The sequence below is a fragment of the Rhinichthys klamathensis genome, unplaced genomic scaffold (assembly GCF_029890125.1).
Source record: "Rhinichthys klamathensis goyatoka isolate OS25496 unplaced genomic scaffold, OSU_Roscu_1.1 h1tg000123l_1, whole genome shotgun sequence".
NCBI lineage: Eukaryota > Metazoa > Chordata > Actinopteri > Cypriniformes > Leuciscidae > Rhinichthys > Rhinichthys klamathensis.
The window spans coordinates 7,844,594-7,858,101 of record NW_026606660.1 but is presented as its reverse complement, the minus strand read 5'-3'; the positions used below and the strand labels follow the sequence as shown (position 1 = coordinate 7,858,101).

Genomic DNA, 13,508 nt, shown 5'->3' with positions numbered 1-13,508 from the left:
TTGCATAATGAACAAACTATTTTTAGCAAGGTTTTTAAATTAAATATATATAATATAATTAACTATAGAATTAATAATATTTTCACGAGAATTAAGCACATTTCTCCCCAAAATACACAATACTGTACATCTTCTCAATACAGTAATACAGTAATGAATGTCTGGACACAGTGATTTTTTAAAATTATAATAAGAAATAATAGTCATTCTTTAGTTTACGGTCCAATTCTCACTATTAACTACAACTTTTGCCTCAATAATCTCCTAATTAATGTTTATTAATTTAAGTATGGATTAGGATTAGGGTATGTAGAATATGGTCATGCAAAATAAGGCATTAATATACTGTACTATAAACAGCCAGTATCAGTAATATGCATGCTAATCAGCAACTATACTTAATAGAGAGAATTGGACCCTTAACTAAAGTGTTACAGAAATAATTAAATTCACCACAGCAAATACTACTATAATGTACGAGTTCTTTTAAAAAAAAATATAATACTTCAACACAATTTAAATATTTTCTTTTGCATGCACTAATGCATTTTTTAAATTGTTTTATTGTTAAAGAAATGTGCTTAATTGTCATGAAAATAATGAAGAAATGCTTGGTCCTAAAATAGGCTTGATTTTCTTAATGCAAAATATAATTGTGTACATTTTCTCCATTTTGGAGCTGAAATATGACCTTGCATGCTCTTGAACCGGCGGTTTTGTGAGGTTCACCTAGATAATGGATTGTTGGTTTTGGTTTACGGCTGTTATAACAGCTGTTTAACTGGTCTTTCCTAGTATAGTGACTGTTTACAAGCTGGGGTTTACATAAGCTTGCTTTGCCAGACACAAAACTAATGAAGTTAACCAGTTAAAATGGATAATTAATTTGCTTAATTGCACACACTGGCTTCAAATGAGTCTGGGAGCATCTGTATTTTATATATGTATTTTTAAATGTTGTTCCAGGTATCCAGTAGCAGTTGTCGTAGCCACATCCTAGAGCCCCGTTTGAAGGATCCATTGAAGACCACCCTGACCAAAGACAGTTTCTCATTCATTCTGTAGTCTTGTATGCATGTGAGAGGATGCATAAGACTGCGGAGGGGTCTGATCAAAGCGTGCACTGACCCCAGACGCCGGTCAACAGACGGGTATCCATGAGGACCATCTGACAGAACAGGAAGAGCATGGAAGCAGTCGATCGTAGCGGTTTACCTTACACACTATGGGTGTGGCGGATCCCTGCGTAGAGAAGAAACCCTTGTGCTCGTGTTCCTGCCATTCAAACATGGATTCACCTTCCCGAGGGATGTGGCTCTTCGGGGCTCTGCTGCTCTTGTCCCTGTTCACGAGCAGCCTGGGCATCCACATGGACTCGGCGGTGGGCGCTCACAGCATGTTCACCTGCGAGTCGATCGGTCTGCGTATGTGCCAGGATCTACCCTACAACACCACCTTCATGCCCAACCTCCTGAACCACTACGACCAGCAGACGGCCGCGCTGGCCATGGAGGTACGAGCCGCTCCTTCCCTCTCTTAAACTGCTGGGATTTAGAGAAGGTGCCGCAGAAACCAGGGTTGCCATGGAGCTTGTTGTTGTGGAAGCTTGTGGTTTGTGGTTGGTGCTTTGATGAACTTGAATAATTTAGACTGTTGCAAGTGAAATAAGCTTTATGTCATATTTTTAAACCTGAGTGTGAGAGCTGCAGGATTATAGGTGCTATTTTTGGGGGGGGGTTTGTTCTTGTTTTTCTTTTTCATCTTAAGGGTTGTAAGGTACTGTTATTCTGACTACAGCTTGATCTGAACGTTGTCTAAATTGCGTCTGTGACGTCCAGATAAAATATCTTCAGGTTTTGAGATACAATATGCCCTTTTTCCTGACTATTCACTGGGTGGTGTTGCTCCCTTATGGACATTGTGTATGAGAACCCTAAAAGGTGATTACATAATGATTTCTAAATATTTATCCATTTGGATAGGAATCTATTTTTGTATTTACTGAATATATTGAAAACAGATTGTCATTATATTACAACCAGTGTTGGCTTGGGTAAGTTAATTTAAAAAAAAAAGTAATTAATTACTAGCTACTAAACATTAGGGGTGGGAATCTTTTACCATCTCACGATTCAATTCGATTCCGATTCTTGAGGCCACGATTCGATTCAAAATCGATTTTCGATTCAAAAAGATTTTCGATTTAAAACGATTCGATATTATCCATAATGATTTCTAATCAGGTTTCTGATCATGATCTACTCTCATCTGCTTTGCTATACAGAATGACAAATGGAGACCAGTGTTTCCTCTAGGATTTTTTCCAGCTGTGGTGTAGGGCTGTTGGAACGAATTCCGAAATTCGAATATAATTCGAATATTAAAAAAATCAATACTATTCGAATGCTGAAGTTACTATTCGAATATTGTTTTTTTATGTATATTTTAATTTTTTTATATATATAAACAGGAAAGAGGCCGCATTATGCATAAATTGTTTTATTTGCACAAACGCGTTTCAAGAAGGCACGCGCCGAAACGCGTTTGTGCAAATAAAACAATTTATGCATAGTGCAGCCTCTTTCCTGTTTAACGTTATATATTCTAATCATCAGGCCAGCATTCTTAAAGTTTAAGTTTAATCATTGAGTGAAGCCTGCTCCTATTCCCATTCATTAATTTTTTTTTATATGGAATCTTGCCTTTCTCGCCACCTTGACTTACACACATGTGAAAATGAAATGCTTTTGTTTCGTCTGATGAACAATAGGCTAACGTTTTTGAATCGTAACACAATTGTGCACGTTATCCACGCTGTATCATCATAACAATACTGTCAAAAATGGTAAATGTTTAACAACGTAAAAAAGCGCCCGTGAAGCGCAAATATCTTGGTGAAAACTCAACGGATTCGGCGAGCACCAAACTCGTTGGAACCGTCTAGTCGAACTGAAAAGAACGATATAAGTTTCAGAATTTTTGGTGGTGTTTTCGCGGAGATATTAGCCGAAAACCATCGGTAGCGCTTCAGCCATATTCAGCACGAATAAAATGTTTATTGTAATGTTAGATGTCCCTCTAGTAGACAGAACGTGTAACAACAACCACATGCTATAGTGGCATTGGCGATCCATAAGCCTGAGTAATGTCGTAAATATTAATAATAGGATGAATTTGAGCATTTATTATTCGAATATTAAATAAAATAAGGAATGGAATTCGAATAGTATTATAGAGGAAGATTGACAGCCCTACTGTGGTGGCAGGCCCATTTCGCCAGGGGGAAGGGGCGTGGCCCATGAGTGATATTCCCATTGGCCACGCCCCCTTACCCCAGGTGTTTAAACCTCCCCTAAGTATTATAACATTATAACATGAAAGGCTCGAATAAGAGCGGCAAAGCGATTATGCGCATACCGCGCGCAGAATGATGCACTTGAAGCAACGCGAAGTCACAGCACGCAGCGCTCCGGATTGAAAAGTTCAAAGCACAAAACGAAGAGATTATATCTGTCTATCTATGCTTAATGTATTATATATATGCAACAGTTTATTGAGCATTTTCTTTTAACAGTTTTAAATTTCAGTTACAGTGCGCATGAAGAACAATTCATAGCGCTCTCCAGTGCTGTAATCTAACAGACACCCGGGAGAAAGGATTATGATTTAGAAAACGCTATAACGCGACGCGCTGTGTGAATGCTGAATGGAGAATGACTGAGGAGAGATGAGTTTCTATTAACTTTAACTAACGACTTAAATATAAATTTTTACCTCACATTATGCTATTGAATGACTTTAGAAGTCTTGGAATATAGTGCGAACACTTTATGGTGCTTTACAATGTTTTTTTATGCCTTTAGCTTAACAATAACACAATAGTATACACATTAATATCGGACCTCACTGAGAAGCTGCAGCCGTGGCGGGATTATTTTAGGTGTGGCGGCCGGCCACGGCAGAATGAATGTAGAAGCATCATATTTAGAAGCATCAGAAGCTTCATAGAAGCATCCACATTTGCTTCCTCTGATTTGCCGCTCACGTTCAAAAACCGGCTGCGTGCATGACGTCCGGACGTCCCGTACAGGCTATAGTTACAAAAATGGAGGCGAATAGCCAGCTGATTTTATTTATTTATTAAATCGATTCTTGGACATTTCAGATCGATTCTGAATCGTTGCAAATGAGAATCTAGATTCTTCTGTGAATTGATTTTTTGGCACACCCCTACTAAACATCTTCAACAGTGTAATTGGATTACTGTATTGTATTAATTAGATTACTTTAGTGTAATTAGATTTCTCTCGAAAAAGTATTGCATTACATACTACTAATTACTTTCTAAATCCCATATTATCTCAACCAACCTTGACCAGTTGAACAATACAAGGATAGACACGAAACTGCTCTTTTAATTCTTCCAAATAAATAATATAAAATTGCGTAAATTATTCTTGAACTGACCAAAGTGTTTAAAGGGAGAAGGTTACATTAAAAACAGGCATTTTGTGTTTTAATCCACTCTAGAATTGTTCTATTGTCTATACAGTTTTTAATACAATTACATCAGAAGAAACTGTAATTAAATTACAGAAAACTTAAGACTAATCACTTACTTTAATTTTTTTAGGGAAACGTAATTAAATTACAAAAAAATAACAGTAATTCCTTACTTTAGCTTTTTAAGGGAAAATTAATTAATTTACAGAAAAATAAGAGTAATCCCCTACTTACTTTTTAAGTGAAAAGTAGCCTAATTACAAAAATAGAGTAATCCCTTACTTTACCTTTTTAAGTGAAAAGTAATTCAATTACAGTAATTAATTACTTAGTAATGTACACTCTAAACGATGCTGGGTTGTTTTAACCCAAATTTGGGTCAAATATGGACAAACCCAAATGTTGGGTTAAAAATGTAATTTAAAATTTTAACCCAACTTCAACTTTCACTTTCAACTGTAAATGTTTTGGGTTTGTCCATATTTGACCCAAATTTGGGTTGAAACAACCCAGCATTTTTTAGAGTGTATACACCTAACACTGAGTACAACACTCCAAATTTGTTAATGAAAAACAATTAGATTGTTTCAAACAGTTTATAGCGAAATTTAATTCTACAAACATTTTCATTTTCTCTTTTTCCCATTTGTGTGATGCAGATTGTGCTTGCTCAGGATTTCTGCCACGGCCATTTTGATGAATCATATCCATATGAAACACAATGAGATCATTTTGGCCCAGAGGTTTTTTTTGCGTAATGGATCTGTTATTCATCATGAAAGTAAACTTAAGTGCTGTTAAGTCTGTTGTCAAAGATAGTAGATATGATCCTGTTTTAATAAAAAAGCTAAATATTTACAAGTAAATAAAATATATATTTAACACAATTAATGTAATAACGTTATAGGTTAAACATTCACCGCATTTGAGAGACGTTGGATATGGTTTCATTTGACTCAAACATTTCTTCCTGCTAAATAATTAGACTTTTAGATATTGATTATATAGATATGAGAAGTAAAAATTGTTCACTCTAAATTATTTGTTTCTAAAATAGCTAATCTGTTACAGAAATATCTGTGGAATGTCAAACAGCCCAATAGTGAAACGCTTCTGTTCCGTGTCAGGAATGGCATGTTTGTAGCCATCTTACATTTTTCCCCAGTTCTAACGGCCTCATAATCTCTGCTGAGATCCATAAAGGCTGGATTGATTTGAAGCGTGGAATAATGCTCTTTCTCCCATTGTTTCAGTCAATTAAACACGGTGAAGAGCATAAGCGTCCATCTGTGCTCTGAGATCACAACAGGGCAGCCAGTGTCAGTCGCCTGCTGTAGGTCTGGGGGTCACGTGACCCGGGCGGCACTGAGGTTCAGGGTGGTTCATCTGTCAGGGGTGTACAGTTAGTATCCCCTGTGGTCCTGTATTACATCACCCCGAGATGCCCTGCTGGTGAACCAGAGCCAAAGTCCTTAAAACAAGCCTTACCCCCCTCTGTGTTTGCCCCAGTGCTGCGATGATGTAAGGTGGATGAATTGATGAATCAATGGGATATGGAATTGTGATTTGTTCCAACATTACTTTCACAACGTCAGTATATTTTTGCTAATATTATTTTCCCCCAAATTGTTTACTTCTTTACAGATTCATCCCTTTACAAATGTTATGTGATTGTGAATTTATTCAAACAAAATCGGTTCAAAAGAATGTGTTCTCCGATCGGACATGGCTGGCTGTGACTGTTGCACAAGGGCTTTATGTTTTTTTTTCTTCTTTTTTATCAGCTCTGTTAGAGATCGGATGGGATTATGTGGAAATCTGGTGTGTATATGTTAACTGAAGTTTTCTCTGTTGTGAATGAGGCCAGGCGATTAGTGCTGACCCTGATAAAAACCATAAATATAGGTTATCCATGTATTATGTGCTTATGTTGAGCTGGATTCTGTGCTTGTGAATCAAATCCAAGCAGAATGATATTATGCTTTTTACAGTTAAAGCTAAATGTTAAGTTTGAACTTACAGAAGTTTGATGAATGTCACACAATTCTTTAAAAATGTCAAATAAAATTCTATATATTTTTTTTGTAATTTCACCCCAAAATTAAACTTATTTGCTTATTTTTCTATATGAAATTATATATATATATATTTTTTTTGCATTGTCACATTATTTTCATTATTTACGCACAGATATTTCCCTCCCAAATTACTGTAAAATAAAATGTTATTTTAAATGTTTATACAGAAATGAAAAATCATCCTGTTACACTGATTTAAAAAAAAAATCATAAAATTAAAAAATTCATAAAGAATGCATTAAATTCAGTATAAAAACACTACCATTAGGCCTATTTATAAATACTTTACAGTTAAAATAATATGTAATTATTTTTTCACTTTACAATACAATTATAATTTGGGAGTAAATGTGCTTTATTGCCATGGAAATAACTTTACAATGCAAAAATATTTTTATGGTAGTATTAAAACAGGCTCAGGTTGTACTTTTAATACTTTTAATTTTAGGGTGAAATTTGACCCACTCATGTTCTAGACAGGTTTCATGAGATTAACCCGGTTTTCAACAGCCGTAACCAATGGGTAATTACAAATTAACCAGAATAAGATGTGACTGTGGGTTTCCTTGACGTTTCACCAAAACCACTCACCCTTCCCGCCCTGTGCTGATTAAAGATCTCCAGAGGAATTTACTGTCTGGTTGGTTTTGGGGTCTAGACGCCCTCATTGTGATGCGAGCAGTGATGCTGTAAGTGGGCGGAGTCTGGGCGGTAATGACAGACCTGTGTGTGAGATCATCAGTAACTGATGCTGCATCCCAGTTTGTCTGTACTATGCCTTAAAAGTACTGTTTTTGTGAAGAAAAACACACTTTTGTGTGTGTAGCAGAATAATAAGCAAGCTTTGGGACATGCTTCATCACAACTGCCTATAACGGACAGCTCTGTCGCTTAGTAACACGCATTCTGTCAGCGTTTAAACTGCCCTGTCAATCATCCTGTCACAGTTAAAATCCTCCACATTCAATTTAATATTTAATTTCCTACCGTTTCGGAAATGTAGTCGCGATCTGCCAGTCGTGTGTCACACATTGCCATGTTTGTAGTTTTTCTAATTTCGAATACTATTCAGGACGGATAGCATGTGAAATTTGCATAGTATGTGATGCTAAATTCTTGTCACATGAACTAGTATTGCATGTTTCATCCAGCAAGGGACGTCCAAGCATGTATAAAAAAACATTTCACATTTTGATCAAATAATGATTCAAGAAAGATATTATAACTTGTTATTTCCGGTTTCATTTGTTACTGTGGAAATGCAAGTCAAGTCGACACTAAATCACGCATTCTGTTTAATATGGCACGTTTTGGCAAATGTAAAAGGTCATCTCCAGGCATACAGAACATTTGCATACTACAACCTTCATATGCAGCAATAGCACAAGTAGTATGTTAATGTGCTAAAACGTGGATCTGGGATAGAAAAGCTATTTTGATAAGCTTTGTTTTTCCATTGCTGGCATATATTTTGATGAAAGATAAGGCATAGAAAATACAGAGAACTCGCTGGTTGGTAAGTTTTTAGCATCTCTAGTGTTTTGTTTTTCAGAGGGAGCATCAAATTAAAAGTAGTTAAGATCGGAAAAAAACACGCTTTGAGTCCTTGAGGGCTCTTGCTGTTTTTTTCAAGAATGGATCTTGTTGTGAACGGCCCCTAATTCTGCACATTTTTGTGTGCATTCAGATTGAAATAATCATAATGGTGTGTTGTTTTTCTGTAAGACCCCCTGTAGTTTCTACAGAACTGCTCTTTTTGAGATGGACTCAAATCTAGAGGCGTCACCATGGCCACAAACCTTAATTGTACGGCCTCAAAAGGACAAGCTTTAGTGTTCCCAGGAGGCGGTCTCTCGCTCTGACCTTTGACCCCTGAGGATGAAGAGTTGTCAAAAGCCCTCCACTTCAGATGGGCCTGTTCCTTCTTCAGGGTTACCATGGTATGGCTTTTAAAAATGTAGGGAAAGAACGCTTGGATGAGTGAAACCTAGGAAAGACGCTGCCAGGGCGAGTAGTGATATTGATTCAGGGCTGGTTGAATGACAGGACAGAAGGAGTGTGGGAGCGAGCTGTCCTTTCTTTCTTCTGTTTTTCTTCCAGAGCTCAGATGAAGGAAATAACTCCGCGTTTGGCCAATTTTCCCATTCAAGGCCCTTGAGTCTTTCACGTCTGTGTGAAAGTGGAGGGCCGCCCACAGCCAATTGGTGACTGCAGAAGGAGTTTATCTTTGTTGTTGTTCTAGGAGAGACAGGATGTGTTTTATTCTCCGTGTGCCCCTGAACACCACAATTTATTCACCCCGTTCAGAGCGGCCAGCGTGTTGCCGTGTCACTCACATGGACGATTCACTTCTTGTTTTGTGTCCTCATTTATAAGCACTCAATCAGCGTCTCTTTATAACCGTGATCTCAAAATTCAGAGTATGGCCTGGAATATTTGACACCATTTTGAATAATGCATAAATGTTGCAAAGTCTACTTTTCATAAATGTATGTTTTTCTGCAAGGCTGTATTACATTGATCAAAATTAAAGACTTTTACACTGTGACAAAATGATTTCTATGCTAAATAAATAAATAAATCTAAATAAATCTCGGTTTTCACAAATATTTTAAGCAGCGCAATTGTTTTCAACATTGATAATGAGCAGCAAATCAGCATATTAGAATGATTTTTGGAGGATCATGTGACACTGGAGTAATGATGCTGAAAATTCAGCTTTGCATCACAGGAATAAATTACATTTAAAAATATATTCAAATATAATTTAAAGTTGTAAAATTTAAATGACTGTTTTTCTGTATTTTTTATCAAATAATTGCAGCTTTGTTTGATTAAATATTCAACACTTAAATGCATGATTGTTTCGCCAATCATTATTACATATTTGGGTCTTTAGCGACCCAGATCTATATCTAACATGAATGGATCTCTCACTGCTGCTATAGTATAAAACCTACCTGATATTTTAGTAACAATTACAAAAGAATTAAATGAAGCATATTTCGTTACCTTTTGAAACTTGGAAATTTGGAACTTAGTTAAATTTGAGCAGATCCTTATTACCATCATCACTGTCATTATCAGAGCTCATTTCCCCAGTACATTCAGCATCTGGCTCATATTCACAATCTCATATTCTCAAAACTATAATTTTCATAGTCTTCAAAATCAATTATTATGATCGCTGATAGCGTCTTCACCAGATCCACCATCAGTGACAGTGTGACACTAATATTTCATTGCATACAGTACTTGCTCTGCAGTAAATCACTGAGCCAAGTTTTGCTGATGACGTTTTCTTTTGTTTTATGTGAAACATCATGTCATTGTGTCTCCGACATTTCCACCTTGAGGAATAGGCTAAGCACTTATTGAGTCAGAGATTCAATTGTTGTGCAGAATAAATATGCACTATTACATAGTATACCTGGGGTCGCTATACTGTTTTACAACAATTATTTATAAAACGGATATTCGTTTTCTTTTCTTGTTATATTGTTTATAATGAATAGATTGAGGAATACTAAGAAGTTGATGTCTAATTTTGTGCAACTCTATCTGTGATATTTTGGTCTGGATGTGTTGAAGGAGGGATCTTATTCATAAGTCTGAGAGATTTAAAATGAACTTTAATTTCCTTAGCTGACAGTGATAATGTAGTGATAATGTAGTGTAGTGTCACTCATATATCAGCAGATTTGATTGATTAATGCAGCACACCTTTTCTGTGTTCAAAACCATAAGTTTGCTATTTACTGCCAAAAACACTTGATCTTTATCAGGAATGGTGGAGCTGATGTGAGCGGCAGGCAGACTGATGGTAGGTCACTGTTGATGGGAAACGTCCTGATAGTATCTGACAGTATTCTGGGCTGGAGGGAAGAATCTCTTACGTAAAAGACTCTACAACTCTTCAGTTCAGAATATCTAGTGCACAGCAGTTAGTCAGAGCTTGTTAACTTGAGATTTGAGCTGCCAAGAGCGTATACAGCAAGAGATGGATATTTGTGTTTGAATGGGTTCTGTGTCCTCCAAGACTTCAGTGTTGACTGGCTTTTATTAGTAAGGTTTGAGAAGACAAGCATCACTTATTATTGCTAATACTTGGGGTTTGTGATTGGATTGGACAACAATGTTGCACAATAATGTTCTGCACGATAAAATAATAGGCACAAAATTTCCACAGATTTACATAGGATGAGGGACCAGAATTTCACAGAGGGTTGGGGATTTCAGTCAAATGTAGGATTAAATGAATGTAAGATGATGATCTGTCATTTGCAGTAATTAAATGACTAATGACAGCTTAAGGAAGTGTTTTGAGCAGAAACGCAGTCATTCAGAACTCAGCATGGCACACACACCGACCCAGTAGGGAAAAGGTGACCGATTCTCGCATTAGACTCAAATCCTTTGACTTTCTAATCCTGAGAGAATGCAACTCTCCGTCTCCACTCTCTGGAAAGCTGGCAAACTGGATTTTCCACTCGCACAAGGCATGTTTGCTCGGCCGATTCCACCTGCTCCGTGAGCGAAGGGGGGAGTGAGGGGGTTTTCCTGTTCGGATCTGATTTCACTCTTCATCCATGCTCAAATCTGCCAGAAAACACTGTCAGTCAGGATCCCAGTCTAGACGCCTGCATTACCCTGCAGTCATCCATTATTATACCTCTAACACTGTTGTTATGGACCACTTGGTTAAAAAAAAAAATATAACTGCACTGCACACTCGCTTACAAGTTTATTTCTACAAATAATTTGGCAATGTTACATTGATAAAGGCTTGTTGCCGAAACATTGGTAGAAATAAACTAATAAGTGAGTGTTCAGTTATATTATTCTTTACAAATTTCTTTTCCCCTAACTTGCACCTCCATAAGGTGCGTGTCTCCTTTAATGCTTTGCTAAATGTACTATGGTACTACCATGTTTTTTTTGTTCTGTATCATAGAAATACCAATTTTAAAAAAAATAATTTTTAGTACCTGGTAAATAATGTATTATGTAGAAATTAATATGGTAATCATTCAGTTGTACTCTATACTAGGTGTGTCACGATTCTCCAAATCTTCAATTCGATTGAATTTTCGATTCTAAGGTCACGGTTCGATTCTCGATTTTTACTTTTTTTTTTTAAAAGCACAGGTTGCTATGCCATTTTTAGAATATACTTTTATGCAATATAATATTTGACCTTTGTTCGACACTACACTCCACACTACATACATACACTACATTGTCAAATTTAAAAAAATTATTAACAACATAAAGTGCTTATAATACATATAATATAATATATTGCATCGTGAGTAACTAAAGTTTACCATTTGCACATCTTTTTAAGTCTCACCAGTTTGAACATTCAAGCGTTTTTAAACTATTCAGTACTCGCGTGCTCTCTTAGAGATGGTTTTGTTTGCACAGCACATAGGCCTACATAAAGCCGCCTCGCAAACAGGCAGATGACGACATTCAAGTTCACAAAACAAACAAACAGTTGTTGATTTAACAGATAAATCTATGTTTTTGTGGAGATGCCCTGCCATGTTAGTCGTGCTGCCAGTGGAAGAATATGGTACACGCACATAGCAGAGCTTGCAAACTGTGGCTTTTTTGATGCGCGAACGCTGACAACATAACTAACTGGAAATCCAAAATACTTCCACACCGGTGACTTCAATGAAAGAGTAGACGGTTCAAGTTCTGTCGTTGGGTCTCCTGCATCTGCAGTTGCCATGCTATCTTTTGACTGGCTGTAGCTAAGTTAGAGGTTGACTCGAAGCACTTCTTCAACAAGCGTGTTTTTTTCCGTGACATGGGGGCGTGGCAGCATCGACAATTCCATTTTTTAATTCGAAGTTCGAGATTGTGACTTAATTTCGATCAATTTCGATTTAAAATCGATTTGCATAGTTTGAGATATCCATTTAATAATCATTTGAAACTTTGCAAACTGGCAGCTCAGTAGTAATGAAAATATTGATCTTGAACTCTGTCATGGAAACTAGCCTGCATAAACCTTAATTAAACAAGTTAATAACAATTAAAAAGGAATGTATACCTGTATGATATTACGCTGTAGCCACATTGGACCAGTGTTTGGGAAAATGGATCGATGGATGATTCAGCACGGGAATTAATTCGGCACAACCCTTACACTGCATAATGGGTATTCTTTACACTCGTTTTTGCAGTGCATTGTGGGATTGAATGAATGCACCCGATATCGTCACGTCCACAATGGTTTGAACACCACTACAAATGGCTGTACTCTTAAATAGTGCCCAATTTAAGGGTATAGAAGGCAATTTCGGACACAGCCCATGTTTTGGGTTAGGTATCATGGTAATGGCGTGATATTCTTTAAAAAAGTTAGTTACCATGGGGAGCCAAGCAAACCATGGTATTTCCACAGGGCTTTTAAGTAAAGGAAATTCTTGCTGTTTGTCTCTTTCTGCAAAACTCAATATGGTGCCAACCCTTGTCCAGATATATGCCTCCTTTTCAACCAAATCCACACTGAAATACAGTAGATAAACTTTGTGTTATTTTTCTCACCAAAGTTCTCAAGTAGCCCAGGAAGCCGTACAAGCATGCGGTCGTACTCTGAAAGCTCAAGGCTTTCAAAGGTAACCTCTATTCATCGATTCTTTAAATGAATCATGAGCCTGACAAAAGAAAAAACAGGAAGAAACTTAATCCATCCATTGAAGTGTTAGAGGAGTGGCGGTTGGCGACTGTGAGAGACAAATGTGCAGTTTTGCACCGCTGCCAGAAACCCCTCTGGTTCCTCGGGCTGTCTGGGCTCGCTGGCACGACGGCGCGGCATTCACATCAACCCCGCAATGTTTTAATTACCATTACCGTCTTAGACATGGAGATTAGGCTAAATAATATGTATGAATCTCTCGTTCGGGAATTAAT

General features: G+C 37.0%; 1 protein-coding gene across 1 annotated transcript in view; it reads left to right on the top strand.

Annotated features, from left to right (window-relative positions):
• fzd3b (frizzled class receptor 3b) overlaps nt 1-13,508 on the top strand; it is a 33,338-nt gene that overhangs the window by 1,025 nt on the left and 18,805 nt on the right. Inside the window, exon 2 of the mRNA XM_056256059.1 lies at nt 967-1,513. Coding sequence (XP_056112034.1) covers nt 1,226-1,513 — 288 coding nt within the window. The 5' untranslated portion in view covers nt 967-1,225. The remainder of the gene's footprint in view (nt 1-966; nt 1,514-13,508) is intronic.